Source organism: Opisthorchis viverrini (assembly GCF_000715545.1).
Source record: "Opisthorchis viverrini unplaced genomic scaffold opera_v5_160, whole genome shotgun sequence".
Classification (NCBI taxonomy): domain Eukaryota; kingdom Metazoa; phylum Platyhelminthes; class Trematoda; order Opisthorchiida; family Opisthorchiidae; genus Opisthorchis; species Opisthorchis viverrini.
In genome coordinates this window covers 954,531-975,365 of record NW_008751817.1, presented here as the reverse complement: position 1 = coordinate 975,365, position 20,835 = coordinate 954,531, and the positions used below count along the sequence as shown (strand labels likewise).

Genomic DNA, 20,835 nt, shown 5'->3' with positions numbered 1-20,835 from the left:
TTCGTTCACCGATGATTGGGGGGGGGTAGGTAGCTGCGCATTGCACGCGCGAGCTGGTAAATTGGTGCATAAATTCAGCACTGTCAGTGGGCTGTCAAGTGATAGGGGTTGGAAGCTATGCTATGAATTGAAGGCAATAGCTTTGATGCACGAGCGCCATTGAGGGCGCGACTGGGCCGTGTCTGACAAGGTCTCTAGCCTGTGGCCCGCAGCCAGCGCAACATATGCAGCGTGAACAGTTCATCGAGCGAGGGTGAGTTATTTCTCCCGTTATATTATTCACGCATAACCAATGCGAGCCAACGTTTCTGAGACAACGAAGTCAGAGGCTATTTCGTATCTATCGAGGGTGAGTTATTTCTCCCGTTATATTATTCACGCATAACCAATGCGAGCCAACGTTTCTGAGACAACGAAGTCAGAGGTATGCTATTTCGTCTCTCAGTGGTACTCACTTTGCAAGATGTGACATGAGCAGCTGCAGCGCCTTCTGGTTCGCCCGTGGAAGAAGGTTTAAAAGACGTGATACCTCTTGTACTCGTTCGGAGGGATTGCGTTCTGTTCAGCGGAAAATGAACACGTAAAACGGTATGAAATATAATATTTTCTACATATATATTATTACATGTTGTACAATGTATATATATATATATGGTGATTGCTCAGTCAAAAGCTGAAGCCCGTAGCATAGTGACAGCCTGTACTGTATGCGTAAAAACTGAGAATCCAAAAGCTCAACGGTGAGGTCACGCGAGCAAGCTCTGCTTGGTTTTCACACACACAGAGGAGTTGAGCTTTTAGCCATCCACACCAAAACGACAATTTTGGATCATAGGTTATGTCGGACAGCTCCCTCCTGACCGCCTTCTAGTCATATTACCTCAGATTTACACGGGCCAAAGACCGTTCCAAATGTAGCTTATTCGGTATTCCCTTTTTATGCCGAATTAAATGGAACGCTATTAGGCGAACATCTCTACGAAGTAGACTGCCCTTGTACACACAAATTACACAACTTAACCACAGTGGATGGCGCGAAATGCAGCCAACTCACTTCCAGTAGGTGATTTGTGATTGTCGACGATCGTTTGGTTTACCATAAAATAACTGAGTCTGCGTGCCCAGCGGCCGAAAGCGATGTCTTGGTATTGACACACCTGCAGTATGCCGGCCGCTGCAAACATACAACCTGGTGTTACATTAGTGGAGGTTGGCGAAAATCACCAAACCTTTCTAGCCCCGAGTACACTTTCTTCGCCTAGTCCATTGAGGTTCTAATAATAATAATAACAATAATAATGATAGCATTAAAAATAACCATTCTGCTGTAAAAACCTTTCGGTGTTGGCTCCCATGCCATTCGAAGGGAACGCGAGGGCCGAGTTACTGGTCTAGACAGTAGCAGTAGACAGTAGTCTAGACCCGAGCACTCGAGATGCCGGTGGTGGGTTCGAAACACGGACCATCCGGTCAGTGAGTTCGCACCGTAACCACTGAGTCATCTCGAGCCACCGATATTAAAAATCTCGATAGTGTTGTGATGTGAGCTTAGTAGCGGGTTCGACTTCTACAAGCTGAGAGTGGTTTTACTAATACGAGAGGCATGCAGAAGCCAATTGTACCAACATCTGCGACGGTTAAGCAGGGTGTCCAGAGAAAGTAAAAATATACCTACAAAGTGTGTAAGTTTAAATGAATAGGATAAGACAGACCGATAGACACTTACTGATTGCCGCAAGAAACTCATGATGCAAAGCGAAGGTGACCAGTGGTTCGTCCAAGTTGCGGACAAAATGCTTGACTGCACTTGTAAGCATGTGGGTTTCATAGGTGGACAGAACACTTTTGCTCAATCCAGGTGGGTCTGTGTTGAGATAGGGGAAGCGTTATGATCTAGACGTCCCACTTCAACAAACACAATCACGAAAAACGTACGAAAACTAATCAAATTCTCCGTTCAAAATCAGAGAAATCTCAAATCATTCAACTGTTAGGCCTTTTTGGGCATATCTACCGTGTAACTGGCAATGGGCGAGAGCGTTGTGTTGCCAGGTCTAGACAAGAGCTGTTGAAGTGGTGGTGTTGAGTTAGAAGCCCTGAAGGTTAGAAGAAGCTATAGAAATATGATTATCAATATAAACGAAGAACACTAGTAGTATTCCATGAAACTGGGTCCGTGTACATTCAGGAGTTTTGAACAGTGCAATCGAGCATCTTCTAGGGAGCCAATGGTGCACAGCAGGGCTGCTGGTCACTTTTATCCAAGTAAGCCCCGTATATCGTCATGGATATGTTTCACAATTCGAAGGTTAGTTGAATCCAATGTTTGAGCCTTGTCTGGGTTGAGTTCGTGTGTACTCAAGTTTGCGTTCTCTACGTCCCATACAAGTGATCTGGGATACACCTCTGAGCTCATCTACGCTTTCGATTAAGATTTCATTCGTCCAAAGTACGAGAAGCTATTTAAGTCTTACCTATCTACAGAAAGTAATCTCCAGGCATACTGAATTTGTTTGTTTACGTGACGTCGACGATGGACGAGAACGAGGGAGAAATTCATTATAAAGTAACACTCTGCAGTATTCACAGAAGAGAGAATTGCGTTTGCTAGCACGAAAATGCACGTCCTTTAATTTTGAAAAGTGGGTGAATGCACTACTTCCAAGAGGTCTGTTTGTGCTTGAGTATGCTTTAATAAATCTAACCCCCCTTCTCCCGGGGAGGGCAGTACCTAAATAGACCTCTGTAAACAAGTGTAAAGATACATTAGAATGCAGTCATCGCAAACAAGTACAACGGATTTACGACTTACTCATTGCTTGTCGAACCAGTGAGGTAACCTTCAAGCGCACACCGGATATTCGGTAGATACCTTGTGTCTCGAGTCCTGTGGAGGGTACAGTGGAGCAGGAGCGACGATGATTTGAAGTGAGTCAACTTCAGCTACATATTAAAGAATGGTACTAAAACGCTTCCTAAAGATGATTTTCGGATTCCGATGGGTTTACGGTGGTTGGAGCGGACACGGCTCACTGTTTTAAAAGCGAAGCCCCAAGAGGATTTCAATTCTGTCTCGCTTCTACAAGTTTACTGGTTTTTTGTACCCACACCCAAGCACCCTCCACATACCTTTCTAATGAGGCTATCTGCTTGATCCCTTACCCTGTGCTTAAAGCGGTAAATCCATTTCCCCAACTTCATGTAGGGGATCTTGTCAGTCGGCTTCAGTATGTTTATATTTTCTTGGGTAGACGGCAGGTAACTGTTTGTACTAGGCCATAAAGATGTTGTCATCGAGGACACTATTCGTGACAGAGATCTTAGAACACAGTGCAAGTAACGAGTTCTAGATTACGACGGAAGGCAAACTAACGAAGTACATGAAACAAATGGCAATGAGTGGATTTGGCATGTCATCCTTGAGCAAATCAAAACAGTTGAGAAACAGAGAGACTGGTAATAGCAGCTGTAGTAGACTAGTATCTTTAGTTAGGAACCCACAAAGTATTGAACAAAACCGCCCCATCGTGTGGGAAATTTGTCCTGAAAAGGTATCATCAATCCGTAAAAATAACCCGACAGTGCGTCCCGGGTGTTGTATACTTTATTACTCTGGTATTTCTGAACCTTGTTTTAAGCGCAAACATTCTTGTGCGCTGATCGCCATCCCAATGATAAACCCATTGATTTATCTAGACCGAAAACCGTGATTCCCAGACTAAACAGCTGAATGCGTTCAAAAGTACTATGCGCCGAACTTCGCGGTCTTCATCGCTGCTGTCACGGTCATATTACGCACTTCACATCAACCATATATTGGCCAATCCATCCGAAAAATTCATCGCAATCGATTAATCACTATCGTACAAACAATTCAGCGTGTTTTGAATACCTGAGCACAGTATTCAACTGCAAAACTTCCGGTTTCAAATCCAGTTCTCTGGAAAGACGCTTTTTGCATCTCGGGATAAATTATCTAACATAGCTCGGTTTCCTTGCATTTCATAGCGAAACTGAGTAGAATATTTCATCGGTTGGTTGGGTTTTACTCCACATGCGATTGGTCCATAATCAACGGGAGCTGATATTTGTGAGATATGGAGAACAAATTGAGCAAGGTGATGAGAGATTAGGTGATTGCGTGAATTAACGACTGGACGATTTGAATGTGAAGAAAAATTACAACTTTTATTTCATGTTTTCCAAGTTCATCAAGATGCAGTACCAGAAGCTATGAAAACGCGCCTTGTGTGGGCGAATCAAGCCCCGCAAACCGAAACAAGGTTGAAGCCGCAGGTAACCGTTTTATACTGGTACATGAATGACGTCAAATGGAATTTAGCTTTGATTCTAACGGGTACTTCCTAAGAAGAGCGACAACACAATCCAATTCTGAATGAAACTCGTGTCGATCAGTAGCAAAATTGGCGCGAATCATCTAAACCATATCAGATACCAGTGCCTTCTTCATTCAGTGTTCTTTACCAGGTGAAAATCACCGTAAGTCCTAGAGTTGTCGTCATACACGTTGCGTTAGCAGAAAGACCGTTGCAGCCTACTCAGAGTAAGTTGGTTATTTTTGGATACTCTGAGCAACAGAAAGCGATCTTTCAAAACAAATTGATTTTTAATGGAGCGTCCCCTCGTGGGAGATACGCCCCTTAAGAGGATTCCATTGAAAAACAGATTCCAAGCGAAGCAAATCGTTTTACCGTAAAGATTGCCCTGTAGAAAAGGGTTCGCTTAAATAGGAATCACTGTACTTTTTGAAGTATCCAGTGGAAGTAAATGGCCTGTCTGGTTCAAAACGGCACATACAAGGTGTAGCACCGGCTCTTTGAGGCACACTCATGTTGAGTGAAAAAGGACATTAACAAACAGTTCGGGCAGGCAGGATCCCAATTAGGCCGATGAAAAGTGGAGGAGGACGCAGAGCGAAAAACGTTTAACCCATCTGAGCACAACGCATCAACTGAACTGGAAACAGGTGCTTACCATTTTCTTCAATGACTTCAAGGACATTACGCAGAAACGCCATCCCGAGTTTATTCAAGTGCGCTAAACACGGAAAATGAAGAGTTGAAAAACGTGAGGATTTTCGTGATTACCCTCCATAAGAATATAAGAGCTTTAAAACCAGTTGATCACTTCGTATTATGGAAAATCTGGGTAAAATATACTATTCCTTCAACAGCATGTTCAATGTCAAAAAACAGTGCTTTGTAAGACCGCGTTCATGGAAAACAGGAATGCTTTTTTCATAAAGTAAACTACTCACAAGGTTGCTGAAAACTCTTCGACAGCCCACGACCGATTCGCCCTATCGGGACTCATCAGGTAGGCGCAGTCTCCGAGTTTCCGTCAACCTCATGTTCAAGAGATCCCGTGAAAACCCACTTGATATGCAAATGAGGAGAAATGCTTTTTGTTGAGTGACATTTGGAGGAACTTGAAAACGACATACTTCAGAATGTCACTGCGCTGTTCAAAGTTCATCTACTGATGGTATTGATTCGTCCGGCTAAGCTGATTTGATCGCTGCGCCCTCAGGTTGATGTGATGGTAGTATTAATTCAGGGGATCATCAGGGCAAGTGAAATATGCGGCAGTTCCTCCGCCGTTGGCTTTAAGGGACGTAATACTGTTCGCTTTCCAGAGGAGTTTCCATGTCTACGCCTGTGTTCACGACAATTCGCTTCTCTATTTTGTAATAATATGTAAATTGTAGGGTCGAGCTTACGCCAGTGCCAGTAGACTTCGATTGAAATATGCTGATCGAATGGGGACAGCTGAAAGAACTTGTGTGGAAATTTCGAATAACTAACTTTCGATAGTGCAACTGAATGCCAGAAAAGGTAAGAAGACTTATCACTGTCATAGCCAAACCTTCATTGCTTCAAAAGATATTGAATACTCGTTTATTTTATGACTGGATGGGTTTTCAAAACTGAAGCCTAAAGGAAACTTGAACACAAATTACACTCGATCCAACGAGACTGAAACACTTAATTGAAGGGTGTCATCCTAGTAATGACTCTTTTTATGCAAAACAAGGGCACCATTGGATATGGGATTATGTAACGTTATTTGTCCCAAAACCACAAAGGGGTTATGTTGCCAGTTTTCTTCAAAGAAGAAATCTAACAAGCTTCCTCATAAGAACCCTGGTTTCATGTTTTTTTTCCTTTCAGAAACGCCCAGAGAAGAAATCCAATCCTGCTATTCCTCTGACATCTTTGATAGTTCCAGGATCTCAGCTGGACAGATGAAAAGAAGACCACCTATGGGCTTGTCGGTGACTTAACTCAACAAAGGGATACACAAATTACGGGTCGTAAACAATTCCATCGAGCGCGCAGATTTAACAAGCCAGTAAATTGTAGGAATGCTAAGGAATTACGAGGATAGGTTTCGCGCATTCTAACATGCCACGGGTAAAAGCAGCACTTAATGAAACGGCCGAATGTCACCACTGTCCCGGTGGAAGTCGGAAAACCTGTAAAGGTGCCAAGTCGTTTGCGTTGATTTCCCGGACTGATGACGAGGCATTCAGAACAGGATAACATAGGACAATCCGTCTCTCATGGAAAGTTTTTTTTGAGCCAAACAGCGTAGTTCTCATTATCGCCTATAAGCTGACATGTGTTTCATTATGTCAAATACAGTTTTAGGACTTTGGACGGGTATGGCAAAACGAACCTACATGTACGGAGAAAACATCCACCACACTAATTAGTGAGAGGTACGGATAGGAAAACGCATAAACAAAATGGACAGTGCGCAATAACGACACATCAAAATTTTGCGGATCGTCTGAAGTAGACTGGGTGAAACGTACTTGTGTCTGGATTCACTTTATTGTCCTGCACCAATCCAAACCGATCGGCGTAAAGCTGAAGTAAGGAACGAATGTTTTTAAATTTAGGGTACTAAAAAAATGTTAATTGTTTGAAACAAGAAGTGCAGTTACATTACGATCGGACCAGGTGCCGAGTGAGTTGGGTTTTCGTAATCTGTTGCAGCTACTAACAGGACTACTCGATAACTGTGGTTTACGATACAAATGTCTTGTAACTGGTGGGGATCCTGAAATTCCGAGTCCGGATGAAGTCCTGCGAGTCTTTTGAAAATTCCTGCACCAACGAGGAAAGTAGGCATGGAAATGAGGCAAAAAACAGACACTACTAGGATGTAGACATTGGAGGTGAGAAGTATGGAGTGGTGCGAGGTAACGTGAGTTGGATGGCATAAAAGGGATGGCACCTAATCAAAGGTCTAGCGTAACCGTCTGTGTTTCCAATCTGGCCGCTAAAGCTCATACGCGGCTATATGCAGGCCTGTGGCTGAGCTAGTATAGACAAGCGTAGCCAATGAACTCTCACTACAGACGAGAAACACCGGCAAGCATATGAGGGCAGATAGAACACCTGGATGAGGTGAAATCCAATTTCAGGAAAGATAACGGTTCACCTCAGGAACTACCATCATTCTGACTGGAATTTGCAGAACAGTATGCGAGGGTAATAATCCGTAGCCAATATATATATACATATANAGTTTCTTTCTAGATTGTCAGATTAAGCGGTTTGATGTGTAGGCACCTCATAATGCTTGACATAGACCAGGACCAGGTCTCCGCGCCCGCTCACTCTTTCTCTTCTTTTCTCTCTAGGGTTATATATATATATATATATATATATATATATATATATATATACGACACAAAGATAATGGTGCAGATGTAAATAGAACACACGGCCTCCGTTTAGATTCCTTATCTTTTTTCCGCATTATCCGCCCTGGAATTCCCACTTGGGACTTACTCCCCAATTCATAGCAACACCAACAGAAAGAAGTTCACATCAAACGTCTGGCAAGTTGGGTCGACTTTTAGACACAAACACACACTGGAAAAACACCCTCTTATACGTAAAGTTTGCTCAATGCACAACAAGCGAAAACGAACGGACAGAGCAGACCCTATTGCGACCTAAATACAAGGTCTACGACAACTTTTCTTTGGGATTTAGTGTGATTTCTGCCCGTCCAGGTAAGCTCACACACACACGCACACGGCGACCAAAGGTTAAGCCGATACCGCATTGAAGAATAAGTGCGAGACCGAAACATGCGGAAGTCGTGCATCCACAACGGGAATATGTACACCAAATTAGACAGCTTACTCGACTGTGCTCGACACGTTGACTGCATCCTAAAACAGAAAACTGAAGCACTCGAGACCCCAAAACATCCAAATTTAATGCTGTCGGTTTGCCTAAAGTTGGTGCATCCGAAAATAAAAATTTCCGACAGCCGTATCACTGGTTGCATTGATCGCAATCTTTTTTGACAACGCGAGAAACGGAGGCAACTCATCATCGATATGTTGGATTTTCTATGCAAATGGAATTCGGTCCCGGTGCTTGCACAATGATCTGGTAGCTGAATGGCTCACAGCATTAGTTGACCATTTGCCACAGATTTTTGGTGGACGCGTTTCCAAGGAAAAACACCGCCTCATTATTTCAAGCAGTCTAAAGAACGACCAACTCGTCTACTGATTTCGAAACATACCTCTACCAACAAAAAATCCGACTAAAAATGAACTAATTGCAGATTCTTTACATCCGAAACACCGGCCATGAAACCTGAGTCTCACATATAGGTAAGTCTCAAATCACATAGAAATGAGAGTGGCTTTAGCTAGTGCGCAAACTGGCCACAGGTGGTGGTAGTGCCTCAAGGTACATGAATTTTCTTCCTTGGATTTCGTTCAATATAGTCATGTAGTAGGGTAAGGAAGTACTGTACCGTTATTCCACTTTTGACGGAAACCATCGGCTCGCATGCCTGCAATTCAAACAAGGTCTGCAAACCCTCAAACTGGAGTAGAACAATGTACCTTCAGGATATGTTGGACGATAACAGTGTGGTTAGCTACACCTAAACTCTGTACAGCCCCAAGCATAATCAGTCAAGAAGACGTACATCCGAATGGAAGTAATGGGATTTTCACACAACTTCACCCGCGTTACTACTATTTGTGTAAGTAGTCGGGCTGGTTGTTGATTTTCATCGCGAGCTCCGCAGCAGATGGCTAGATGAACCAATGTCGAACAACCGAGAAGCGCTAAATAGTTGTTTCATTCTTAAGGGGATTTACCGTCAGTGCGTGTCTCAAGCCTCGAGATAACTAAAAAACACTAATGACGTGGTATATGCGTTGGACACCACCCGATGGCTGCATGTGGTTGACCGCTGTTCAATTTATCCGCAATTCCATTGCTCTGCGTCTGAAGTTGAAAAAGTTATCTCAACACAGAACACGTTTGCTAAAAACTACTGGTCAAGAGAACAACAGTCATATTCCCGCGCAAAATAGTCCCCCCGACTAACCATCTTGACATCTCGTTGAGTAGAAAATGAGGGCACTGGACATCTGGCTGTGCAGTGTTTATGGCGTTCTGACTGGCTCAGCTCAGGTGGTGATGTACTACCAACTGGAAGCAAACGCACGGCTTGAGTGAAACACTCGAAAGGCCTCGTGACACTGCCTACGTGGTGTTTGCTGGAGAAACAACGAACGTTCTAGCACCACCAAAGAAAAGCTCCGGGACACCCTTTCGTCGTTAGCATCGCCGTTACCATTGTCACAGACAGTAAAATCAGCTGCAACACTGACCTGTCACGGCGATACGGATCTGGCTACCCAACAGGCTAAGTCAATGAAGAAAGTAATTTCGCTCCGACTTTTTCAGTAGTTTTTGGAAGCTAGATTGCTTCTGGCAATATCACAGGGGAATAGTTTGTAGGTCTTCCTTTTTGGGTGCCCTCATTTTCCCGATGTACTTCAATCAAATTTCTTGTCTAGCCCAGCTCAACTTTTCCGAAAGCAAGTAGTTTCCTCCTCCTCAGGGGACTCTGAAGCTGCTGAGCATCGACGATGAAATTTGTCTTTCAAACAGACTGGTCGGGCTGATAGTAGTGGCTGCTCATCACACCAATACCTCGAAGAATGGTTGTGTGTAGGCTGACTTTAACGCGTTGCGAACGAACCATCAGAACTTGGGAAATGGAGGTGTGAGTAGCGATTTCACAAGAGTCAATGGTAACCAAACGTCAGTGACATATCTTAGATGTTAGTTCTAGTCTGTTAAGGCACACGAATTGATGCAAATACAGATTTCACATGTCGCTTCAGCTCCTGATCGGTCATGCAAACAAGCTCCAATGTGACTGCTTGATAAAACCGGCCTGAGACGCAGCGGATCGCACAACATACAAAACACCCTACCTGCAACTTAGCAACCGTTATCCCAATCATCTACACAATCAAGAGTCGGAAATAACGGGGGACATTAGGCGTAAGTTTGTTTACAAATCAGACTTGTTCTAATAGTGGTTTTCATATGTTGTGGGATTGTGTCCGGCCACGAGGGGTCTACTAATTCCTACGGGAATTCAGATGAGGAATGATTAAAACGTTCGTATAAGCGGGAGACAGTTAATTGGGGAGTGGTACTGTAACATTCAGCAGTCTGGTTGTAGCTGCGGAGCAAAGTATGATGGAAGGTCAGAGACGCCTTGGGAGGACACGAATAAGGAGTACTATGTGGTTTCAGGAAGTCTTCAAGAAGGGTAAGTCGGAAAGTGCCCTAATGAAGCGTCTGGTGAAAAGAAATAAAGAACAGTACATGTCTGAAGGAAATGAGTTCACCTGTATTTTCATACTGAGCAGAGAGAACAGACAGTAAAACATTACTACCAAATACACTCGTGCCTTGAATGAGGAAAATAGGTGAGCTGTACCCTCATCATTTCAACTGACCACACGGTAGTCGAATGGTAGTCAAATTACCATCAAACTACCTTTTCAGTCTTAGAAATCAATGATCTAACCAGTCACTTTGACGGATCACTTGAGCACCTTGATGGGCGCACGCCAACCGATTAATTTCGATGTTACACAGTTCTGAAACAAGTGAAGCAACCAATTTAGGACTAACGAAGATTGATCGCTGTACGACTACAACAGATTCGTAAACATCTTCGTGAATCAACGTGTTATTGCCCAAGCAAACGTACCGGCTCTTGGCCATCCATGATTCGTAGCCATTCGAGTAGATCCGCTTGTGACTGAGCCTGCAGTGTGAGTGGAGTTGACCTGAAACAACCGACAGAACGAGATCAAAAGTTGCAAGCCCTGGAACACACATGCAGAGATCAGCTTACCAAACGGTATTCACCGTCTCCAATAACCCCACTGAAAGGATTCATCTCTAATACACCCGCGTAGCTGTGTGGCTGGTCACAAATGTTAGGCCATTAGCCCCTCCAGATTAAGACACTTCCGAAATAGTAACAGGCAGGACGTACCGTGCGTGTGACACCCAACAAAGCATAGAGACCAAATCCTCCTGGACAACCAGTTAAATGAATCGGAGCTTCCCTTTGAGCATAAATGCGGAACTTGCCCTGATTTTATCGTAAGTAAATGCTGAAATCTGACCCGCTAGAGAATGAGTTAAATAAACGTCAACTAAGTAGTGCATCTAGATGCTAAACGGAAACTTATTTTTTTTAAATACTGGCTTGCTGCTCATCCCATCCTCTAAAAAGGACGAAACCATCTTGCTCCAAAACTGTTGACACTACGGTGTTGGATGGTGCCAGAAACGATATGTCAATCTAGATTGAAAAAAGATTTTGCACGTGATCTTTCAATCCGATAGGCGATCACCTGAATGATTGTTGATGGCAGTGTACCACATGAACTCCTGTACCAATTATGGTTTCATATGTTCCAAGCTATCTTGAGGAAGGCATCAGGGTAGATACACATGTATGTGAGCTAGATGTGCACCCTCGAAGAAAAGTTAGGTTGGGCGGTGACCCACAACAATTCCCAACGAGACTTCAACGATTATGTATGTTGCAAGCAATTCCGTACAGAGTGATAGAGTGCGTGTCGACCCAATAACTCGAGGGACCCAAATGCAGTTCGGAATACTCAACACACAAAAACAAACTTTTTAAATACTGCTGAAAACTTCGCATCCTTCTTAACCTTTCCAGCATGCACAATCTCTATGTCCAGACACAAACCACCTCTAGGAAACTAGACTACCTAACTCCAAAACCGGACGAATCCAGACTTCTGGGACATGTTTCTTACCGGCTATGACACGGTGGGCCAGTCGACAACTCAGATTTCGATGGCATTTTCTTGTACAGTGTAGTCTTACAAATAATGTACTTGTTGACCGGATGACATCAAGATGTGATATCTTCACTGGACACCCCGAGTGGCCGAACGGGATGAGAACACCCACCATGTACGCCACTCACGCCTAGGCTGTGGGAATGGCGACCAGCTCATTAGCTTCGCCACCAACAACAACCCCTTGTCAGCGACATACACTTCTAGCATCGGAGGAAACGTTGACGGACGTGCTAGAGGAATGACGGTTACGAAAAACCACCGAGAGACCATGTTTTGGTACGTACACGGAGGGCCTAGCGAAATAAAATTTCCAAGTCTCATAAACGCTCTGAGACCGGAAACACCGGAAGTACAAATCATAGCTTGTCCGTTGTAACCTCAAATTTTATCTCACTGCCGGACGGAAAAAGTGTCCCCAAAGTGCATAAACACTGCACCGCTTAGTTGATTTTAGAAACCATAGCCACAGGCTTACGTGTTAGCAGCCTTAGCCGAACTAATGGGTTCTGATAAATGATCAGTGAACACTTGAAACTCCAGACTCAACAAGTCACCGCGGATCAACTTGACAGTGTGCGATGAAATAAAAAACTGGACATGACTATTGAATGCCGCAAAGATAGGCCACACGGCAAGCCGGAAAAAACCGCATCTCATACTGGTCATCTCATACTAGTCATCATCATCATCGACAGCATGACATCAGCGTTCAATACCAATGCTTCACTGCTGTACAACCATAATTTATTTGAAAGCCTTATTGTAAAGAAAAGAGTCGAGGTGGACGGGGAAGGAACTTTGTACTAGCTTACCACAATCATTCCTAGATATTCACTCAGGCGATCTGGATAGAAACTGACAACAAGAACGCCACTGACATCGGTTGGCAGTCATATCTTTTAGTGTCTCCAACCAGGCACAGTGAGGATCACGGGGTCATATAGTACCAAACATGGAATCCGCATTTAACGTGGGGGGACCTCAGTCGGGTTTATCGTCTCATACGAACAGCTTCGGGCAAACTCCAGCCTCAACGAAAGGCCGAGATTTTATCAATGGCCATGATAAGAAGATTCAACGTCCCGAATTCAGGCCCAAAACATCCAAACAACCCCTCAACACTGTGACAGTAACTGTGGAAAGCGAAGCGGTCGTCAAACAACTAAAGAACGGAAAATCGACTGCAGAAGACGGAATCCCACTTGAAGTTTACAGAAACTACCTACTCATATTTCGCAAGCCTCTCCATAAATTATTTTCCATCAATATGGAGTCTCTCTTCGAACTGGCGCGCTTCAATAAAACTGCCAATCTCTGAAAGAGGTAGTAAACTAGTTCATGCTAATTGTGATGGGATTAGTCTGATCGATACTGCAGTCAAAGTATTTGCTTAGCTCCCACTCAAAACCCTCCCTCAAGGAAGGGACAAACGTACAGGACGAATCGAACAAGCATGACCATGCTAAAAGAAGCTACGTGGACCAAATGCTCACACTACACTGGACCTTAGAAAATCGATATAAACCCTAAGAACCCCCTAACAATACTCTGTTGACTTTTTCGCATTGTTTGACTCTGTCGATCGCGAATCACTATGGACGATCTTCCTAGATGATTCCGCACCCACAAAGATCGTGAATCTTATTAAGAGTATTACTACCAGTGAAAGTTCGTGTCCGAGTATACGATGAAGAAACCTCTAAGTTCAATATCATATCCGGCGTACTACAAGACCGCCTAATATCAACAGTGTTCATGAATCTCAAAATCAATGGTCTACTTGAAAGAGCATTGAAGAGATACTCTGACGTCCAGTTGACTTCGAAAACCAGGATAATGACCTTAGAATACGCTGACGACAAGTTGGAAGGACTCTAAAGCACGCTGGGAAATCTTGTTTACTAAGTGATCCGTGTGTGGCTAGAACCCAATACTACGATAACGTTTGTTCTATTTATCTGCGCGATCGCTCAACGCTCTTGGGCTAGACGACTTCACTCAACAAGTTCACCGTCGGACTGCCAGACAAAGAATGCATTGTGAAAATGAGCTGAAACCAGCCTTGTCACGAAACGCGGCAATAAGCCAATCCTAACCCAGGCCTTTTAAACCTGGTCTTCAAGAGCAGATGGAAATGGTGCGTCCAGCGAGTACTATACTCAATACTCGAGGAAAGTGTCAAACGACGAAATCCGAAAGCACTGTAATGAACCAACAAACCTATCTCAGATCCTTAAAAGAGGAATTCTACAATGGTTTTGGAGGTTAATAAGCAAGAACGATGCTAAAATTGTCAAACAAATCCTGAATCTTATACCATGTTAAGGATGGCGTGAGTGATGAACGAAAATGTGATTCACTTAAGCCAAAGGCGATACGCAGCAAGCTGGTCTTCGGGCGATCTGTAGGTCACTGTAGGCAACACTGAGGCGCGATTTGTGAAGATCTGGCAGCCAACAGCCGCTAGTATCCAGCTGCCGTACAGAGCATTTCGGAAACCGACACAACCAGATCCGCTTAAGAATGGAGCCCTGTAAAAAAAACTATTTTTGTTCCACAAGATCATCCCAATGGGGAGCAGCTCACGCGGTAGTCCGGGAAAATCCAACGCCTAAAAGATAAGGGCCCGATAAGATTTGTTATCCTAAGCCTCCGGATCGTGAATTTTTTGCTCATGAGTCCGTCATGCGTATTTAGTCGTCTCGCAATGAATATAAATTGACAGCAGCAATTTCATGCTTTGTTGCTCCATTCACTTCCGCCTTTCTTTCCATGGACAATATCTTCTTTCGTAAGAGGAACGGCACGCTCCTTTCAAACTAAGAAGCCTTGGGCCAAATCCCAGTCAATAGAACAGTAATGTAGCTTAAAAAGTGAAACTTCACTTAGGGAAGTACTTCACGAACGATAGTCTTGCGGAAAGCTAGTGATAACGGATATATCAAGCCTTTTTCCGGAAGTACGAAGTTTGAAGTGGGGACAGGTTTTGTTTGAGATATTCCCTGACTACGTTTCCTATGACATATCATGGTGTAAATCTAGTGAAGAAAATCAACTGAGCGGTAAAACATGAAGGAGGCGCATCTATGCTTCTGTTGATTCTTTGTCACACTGATAAGTAGGAACTCAATGCCGCTTACAAGTGCAGATGACAGGTTTGCTCCCTTATCTAACTATCCGATGGCCTATTCAGAAAGCTAACTACTGAAAAATACCAGATCATTTCACCTAGGACCTCGGAGGACCTGATAATTATCAAGCCATGAGGTTGGCGTTGAACCGGAAAGTTACAATGAAGATACGGTTCGTGGGTTTGAGTCTGTGGAATCCAAGTGTACGTTCAACAAAACTTTCTACATTTTATTTTCAGTAAATTGACTGCTGTTCGACGCCCATCAAGTTGAAAGTATGTACGCCATTGAACGCCTGTATCCTCAGAGATAAAAGAGTTCCACGAGAAGAATTACGTAATTCAGAGATCTGCGGTTTTAGGGGAATTTGGGGTTTGGAAATCTGGAAGCGAATATACCCATCACAGGAAAATAGTAATACCGGTTACCAACAAACCGGGGACAACATAACACAAATATACAATTAAGATGAGCAGCCCATAAAGGCTTCGAAATTTCTCTGTGCTAAACCTGACAAGATAATCTTTTATCCAATGAAATTGATGATCAAGAGAGAAATTGAACAGTAACTGACCTGTTGTCAACTTCGACGTCGAAACAAAACCGTCGATCGATAGTTTCTGAAGATCGTCGGGTGCATGTTTTGATCGAGTAGGATTCTTGAATCTAAAAATAATCATGAGAAAATCAAACAGAAGATGACACAGAAGGGGAAAGAAACGGTAGCTAGCACCATAGTTTTGACAGAAGCTTAATGCATATATCCGAGGAAATAAACTCTTATCGTCATTCATCTGCTTTGTCCGCCACGAATAAAACTCCCGGAGGATAGTACGGGTTGAGAAGACCAGTAAATGTATCTAACATTTTTCCATTAAGTGTATTCCAACGCATATCACTGTATGTACTGACGGTGGAACACATCACGGCACTGATCCAGCCAGCAAGCGATTCTACACTTCATTACAACTTTGTGGTTGGTAGGTAACACGTATTTACCTGTCAGTAATGTTCAACCTACTGAACATCTGTGCTCAGTACATGTAACGCCAAATGGCTTACGTTGCATCAAACGTTTAACAAGTGTTCACCCAAAGTGGAACAGGTAGCCCACAGGAAGCAGCATATGGCGCTGCTTATTCCTCATCCAGCATTTATGCAGTGAATGGATGGATGCTAATCATGTTCACATGCAAGTTGAAGATGGAGCAAATCTTAAAAAGTAAACGGAGGGCAGTAAATCTGAACCTCTGTCGGAATTCGAAATATAAAACCTGGGTTAAGGAATTATCACTCCGCAGGTACTAGTATCCAAGCCTCATCTGCTTATTCATTTAGTGAAAAATCCATCGACAGCTTCACTCGGAGTTAATTTGTCACAGCAACTAGTGATATATCGACCCCCCAAAACACTGATGAGCAGCAGAAACTCTTGGGAAAAAACATCTCCATCGGGATTTCATTCTGCGAATTTCGTTTATGTTGAAAAGACAACAAGCATTACGTAGCTGTTCCACCCTTCTTTGGAAAAAACCACAAGTGTGCGCCTTATATATCTCCAAGGAGTAGTAAAACTTGGACCTTTCGTTTAGTAGCTGAGTGCTGATTGGGTGGCTGATTAGCAGTACAACTAGGCTGCCACCGGATAGGATAGCTGACAGCTAAGCCTCAATAACAGTTTACGCCATGCGGTGTGAACTAATGCGACCTAGTGTTAGCTGGCTCCTCGGGAAACAACTTTCCCCATTGGAAAGTTCACGCAACTTGTGGGATATTTCTCCTTCTGAGCAGACTACTTATCATCATTCCGAGATAGATACATCAGTTTTGACACTAGTGCTTCACTGCCGTACAACCGTCAAGTTCATCTAATTATATTTGCAACCTTAAAGTGAAGAGGAAGAGAGACTGGGTGAGGAACGGAACCAAGTGCTGGCCTATGTCAAGCATTCTCGGTGCCTACACCTCCAAGCGCTCAATCAGACAATCTGAGAAGAAACTGACAGCACTAACGTCCCTGACATCCATCAATCGCCGTTTCTTGCAATGTCTCCAGCCAAGTACAGGCGAGATAACGAGGACCCCATCCTGGAATGTGCGCAATACCAACAACATCCAGACTCTTCATGATCTCTTTCACACCCCTCTGCCAAATCATATGTTGAACACCTCGCGGTTTGCGCCATCCTGAAGAATGCATTAAGAACAACACTCGTCCCGGTAGACAGTGCTTCGGCATACGTAGCACATGGCCGAGCCATCGTATTCGGTGGTGCTGTATGTTTTCAGTGACTGAAGTACTCCGTTGACGCCATCCAAAACCAGCCACGCTTCTTAGGCATCGGTGGTCAAAAACCTGAAGACGACTTACATAATCCGTCCGTAGAGACCACGTCTAGCAGCCGTACAACAACATAGCCCTACTGTAGCCTGGTACATGGGACACTTAAGACCCAGTAATAAGCCTTTTTGACACATATGGTGAAAATTAGCAAACATGATTCTGGCCTTCGAAATTTGACTTCATCAGACACACTCCCATCTGAGCTAATACGGACTGATACAGACTACTTAGTGAGGAGATTTGGAGCCTTTACTTTATGTACCAGCCAAAACATGATCATGCGATGCCAGTTGCGTGAGTGAAGGATGAGTGGCACCACATCCTGTCCAAGTGCGAGTTGGTCAGTGCTGGCCATCAATCCGTAACTGAACGGCACGGACTTCGACTAATGGGGAGGTGGCGGGTTTGAACAGACCCAGATACTCATGAGACATCCGTGCTGATAATTCATTTGCAGAATGAAATTTCGATTAAAAATCTAAAATCTTCGCTACGTTAACGGAATAACTTGGCAACGATTTCACGGATCCTTCTCAAAGTATTCGGTCTGCATCAGTCATGAATGCAAACAATGGCTGAATGAGCAAAAAAGGCAAAAGATAATGCTTCTGTGTTACATGGTAAAATCTCTACGTAACCACTGACGAGATCTATCGAAGACAAGGATTGAGGGGAAGGAAGCTGCCTGGCACTTGCCCGTAAATACGACAATGTGACAGTTCTGTGCACCGTATAATCGCAGAAAAGAAGCACCGTAGTCGGTCACTGTTGCTGGCAGAACTGCATAGCTCAAACCTGTCTCAACGCGGAACTAATGGGGCCTGTTAAAAGTAGCTACTATAGGGAGATGGCCGCAGATTTACTGCAGTTTATCACAGAGAACCAACAGAACAGGCACTGCTTGCTGAGGTTGGTATTGAATTCTACGGCGGTGACTCGTGACTCTCACTGGTGCTACCTGACCGAGATAAATACACATATTCCACATGTTCTCGAATTCATGTAATTCTTAAAAGTGCGAGAAACTGTTTAGGCCATCTAATCTACAACTCTACAAAACAACTTCACTGACGTCAACAGCACGAACTACCGCTTCGGACCATGTTTTTGAAGCAATGGTTGCTAGGTCGGTATACAGTAGGATAGGATCGCAACGGTTGTGACACAATCGATTTTTTCCGGACTTTCTGAGTTAGGTGGATATACAGTGCCACCCATTCACCCTTTTACAACACAGATGAACAAGTGCCGTGATTTTTACTCATCAGACTGAGGAAGACCTTGTTGTCGATCTATAAGTGATAGCAAAGAGGCCACAGTAGAATTGCCTAATTAATTACATTCTTATAATGACTGTTCGGAGATCAGGTAACGACCCCTCAACAACAGCAGGTTTCAGGCCTACCGGACATCTGCAGAAGAAACGCGATAACTTGAACGATCGTAGAAACTGGTCCCACACTGAGGGTTTCGTTCCTTATGAAGCATCCCATTTCACCAAACATCCCATTTGCCCTGTTGTGTTTTCCATCAAATCACCACTCAAGTCATTTCTTATTACGTTCTGGGATTTTCGTCTATTTCGGAAGTTATTCTACAGCCGAAATTTTCCAATTGGTTGAAATCATTTACTCTAGGGGAATTATTGCATGTTGGGAAGATCGTGCTGATATTACAGTAAGTTTCCTTTAAATACTGTGATTCAAACTTACCAAGTCGGAAGACCGTCCTTGTGTGTACGGGATAACTTGCAGAGAACGCAGATCACGACTGTATGTGCAAAAATGCTTGATCCACAAGGTAGTCACAGGTTCTGTGGGGAAGACAGGGGTTCGGAATGGGAAGATCAATGGCACATTTACACACCCGAGAGAAATGACTATGAAAATCACAAGACGTGGTGGCCCTCAGCACAGTGTAACCGCTTACATTTCATTGTGAGTATGCACGAAAATGTATAGATTGATGGTTCTGAAACGGGTTAATTCAGTGTGGTTTCACAACAGCCGTTTGTGAGTTGGCATTCATGCCTAATAATGTACTGTTTCATGTCATCCCGCGTTATACTACTCTGGGAAGAGTGACACCTGATAGTTATGAGTCCCTGAGAGGTGCTTCAGTCACCAATGAAACTCAGCTGTTTTGTTCGAGCAAAGGTTTTGTCAGTCCAGTTACGTTATCGAAAGGCACAACACCAAGTCGTTAAATACAATCGTTCAAGGGGAGCAGTCATGACCTGTTCGGAATATAGGAAATGAAAAGTGAAGTCAAGTACTTTCCTTAAAAGGAACTGCCTGACATCCAACCTATTGAGGTGTTCGTTTTTTTTTCATTTGCGTAACCGTTGTCTATTCCATCACATACGGATAGACAGCTGCTGGACGCCATTTACTGGCAACTTCCAGATATAATAGATAGAATACGGGCTCGTGAGGATCACCTTGCTAGTCCACTGCAAAGGTAAGTTCCAACAAAACCTACCCGTTTAATCGACTGTCCTCAGGCAGGTTTACTGATGAACATTCATTCAGGACCGATGACAGCAGTAGGAGGACAAGTACTGAGTGGAAATCTTTCGTGTTTCCTATTCCTATCCAGGTCACAAGTGCACCGCTCATACGTTCGGCCTCCAAGACCTACTTGAACACTGCTATACACACACACGTAGAAAGTAAACAAGTGTCGACCTCCCAAACCCAAAGGTGGCATCTTCGAATGAGCATCACAGGTTCAGAGTTCATGGCGAAAACCAAAAGCTGCTTGATTGTGACAACAAACGTGTTCGCTGCGTCCAGTAAATTTACCCGTCTCTTCGGACGGTAATCCTTTTGACAAAACGAGCGCTTTTAGCTCCAAACTCCCATATGATTCTCGACAAATCAAGGACCCTCAACTACGAAACGGCACCGGCTTTTCAGTGAAGGGAACAAAGATATTTCATCCTGATAACTCTCCTGAGGCTTCAAATCCGAGTCAGAGTAACAACTGAGGGCTAAGCTACAACAATAAATAGGTACATCACTTCTTGTTTTGTATTACACCCTCCATAGTAATCCTCACTGAGAAGCAAACCGCCCGGTTCCGGTGATCATGTCCATGTGATTTCTAATTGTTTACTTCCAAAAGATGGACTATGC

General features: G+C 43.8%; 1 protein-coding gene across 1 annotated transcript in view; it reads right to left on the bottom strand.

Annotated features, from left to right (window-relative positions):
• Positions 1 to 20,835, bottom strand: part of T265_07183 (hypothetical protein) — a gene marked incomplete at both ends in the record, with an annotated part of 78,487 nt that overhangs the window by 26,288 nt on the left and 31,364 nt on the right. The window contains 8 exons of the mRNA XM_009172634.1: positions 456 to 558; positions 1,727 to 1,864; positions 2,813 to 2,887; positions 4,996 to 5,058; positions 6,839 to 6,893; positions 11,086 to 11,164; positions 15,929 to 16,020; positions 19,411 to 19,511. Of these exons, the coding sequence (XP_009170898.1) occupies positions 456 to 558; positions 1,727 to 1,864; positions 2,813 to 2,887; positions 4,996 to 5,058; positions 6,839 to 6,893; positions 11,086 to 11,164; positions 15,929 to 16,020; positions 19,411 to 19,511 (706 nt within the window). The remainder of the gene's footprint in view (positions 1 to 455; positions 559 to 1,726; positions 1,865 to 2,812; positions 2,888 to 4,995; positions 5,059 to 6,838; positions 6,894 to 11,085; positions 11,165 to 15,928; positions 16,021 to 19,410; positions 19,512 to 20,835) is intronic.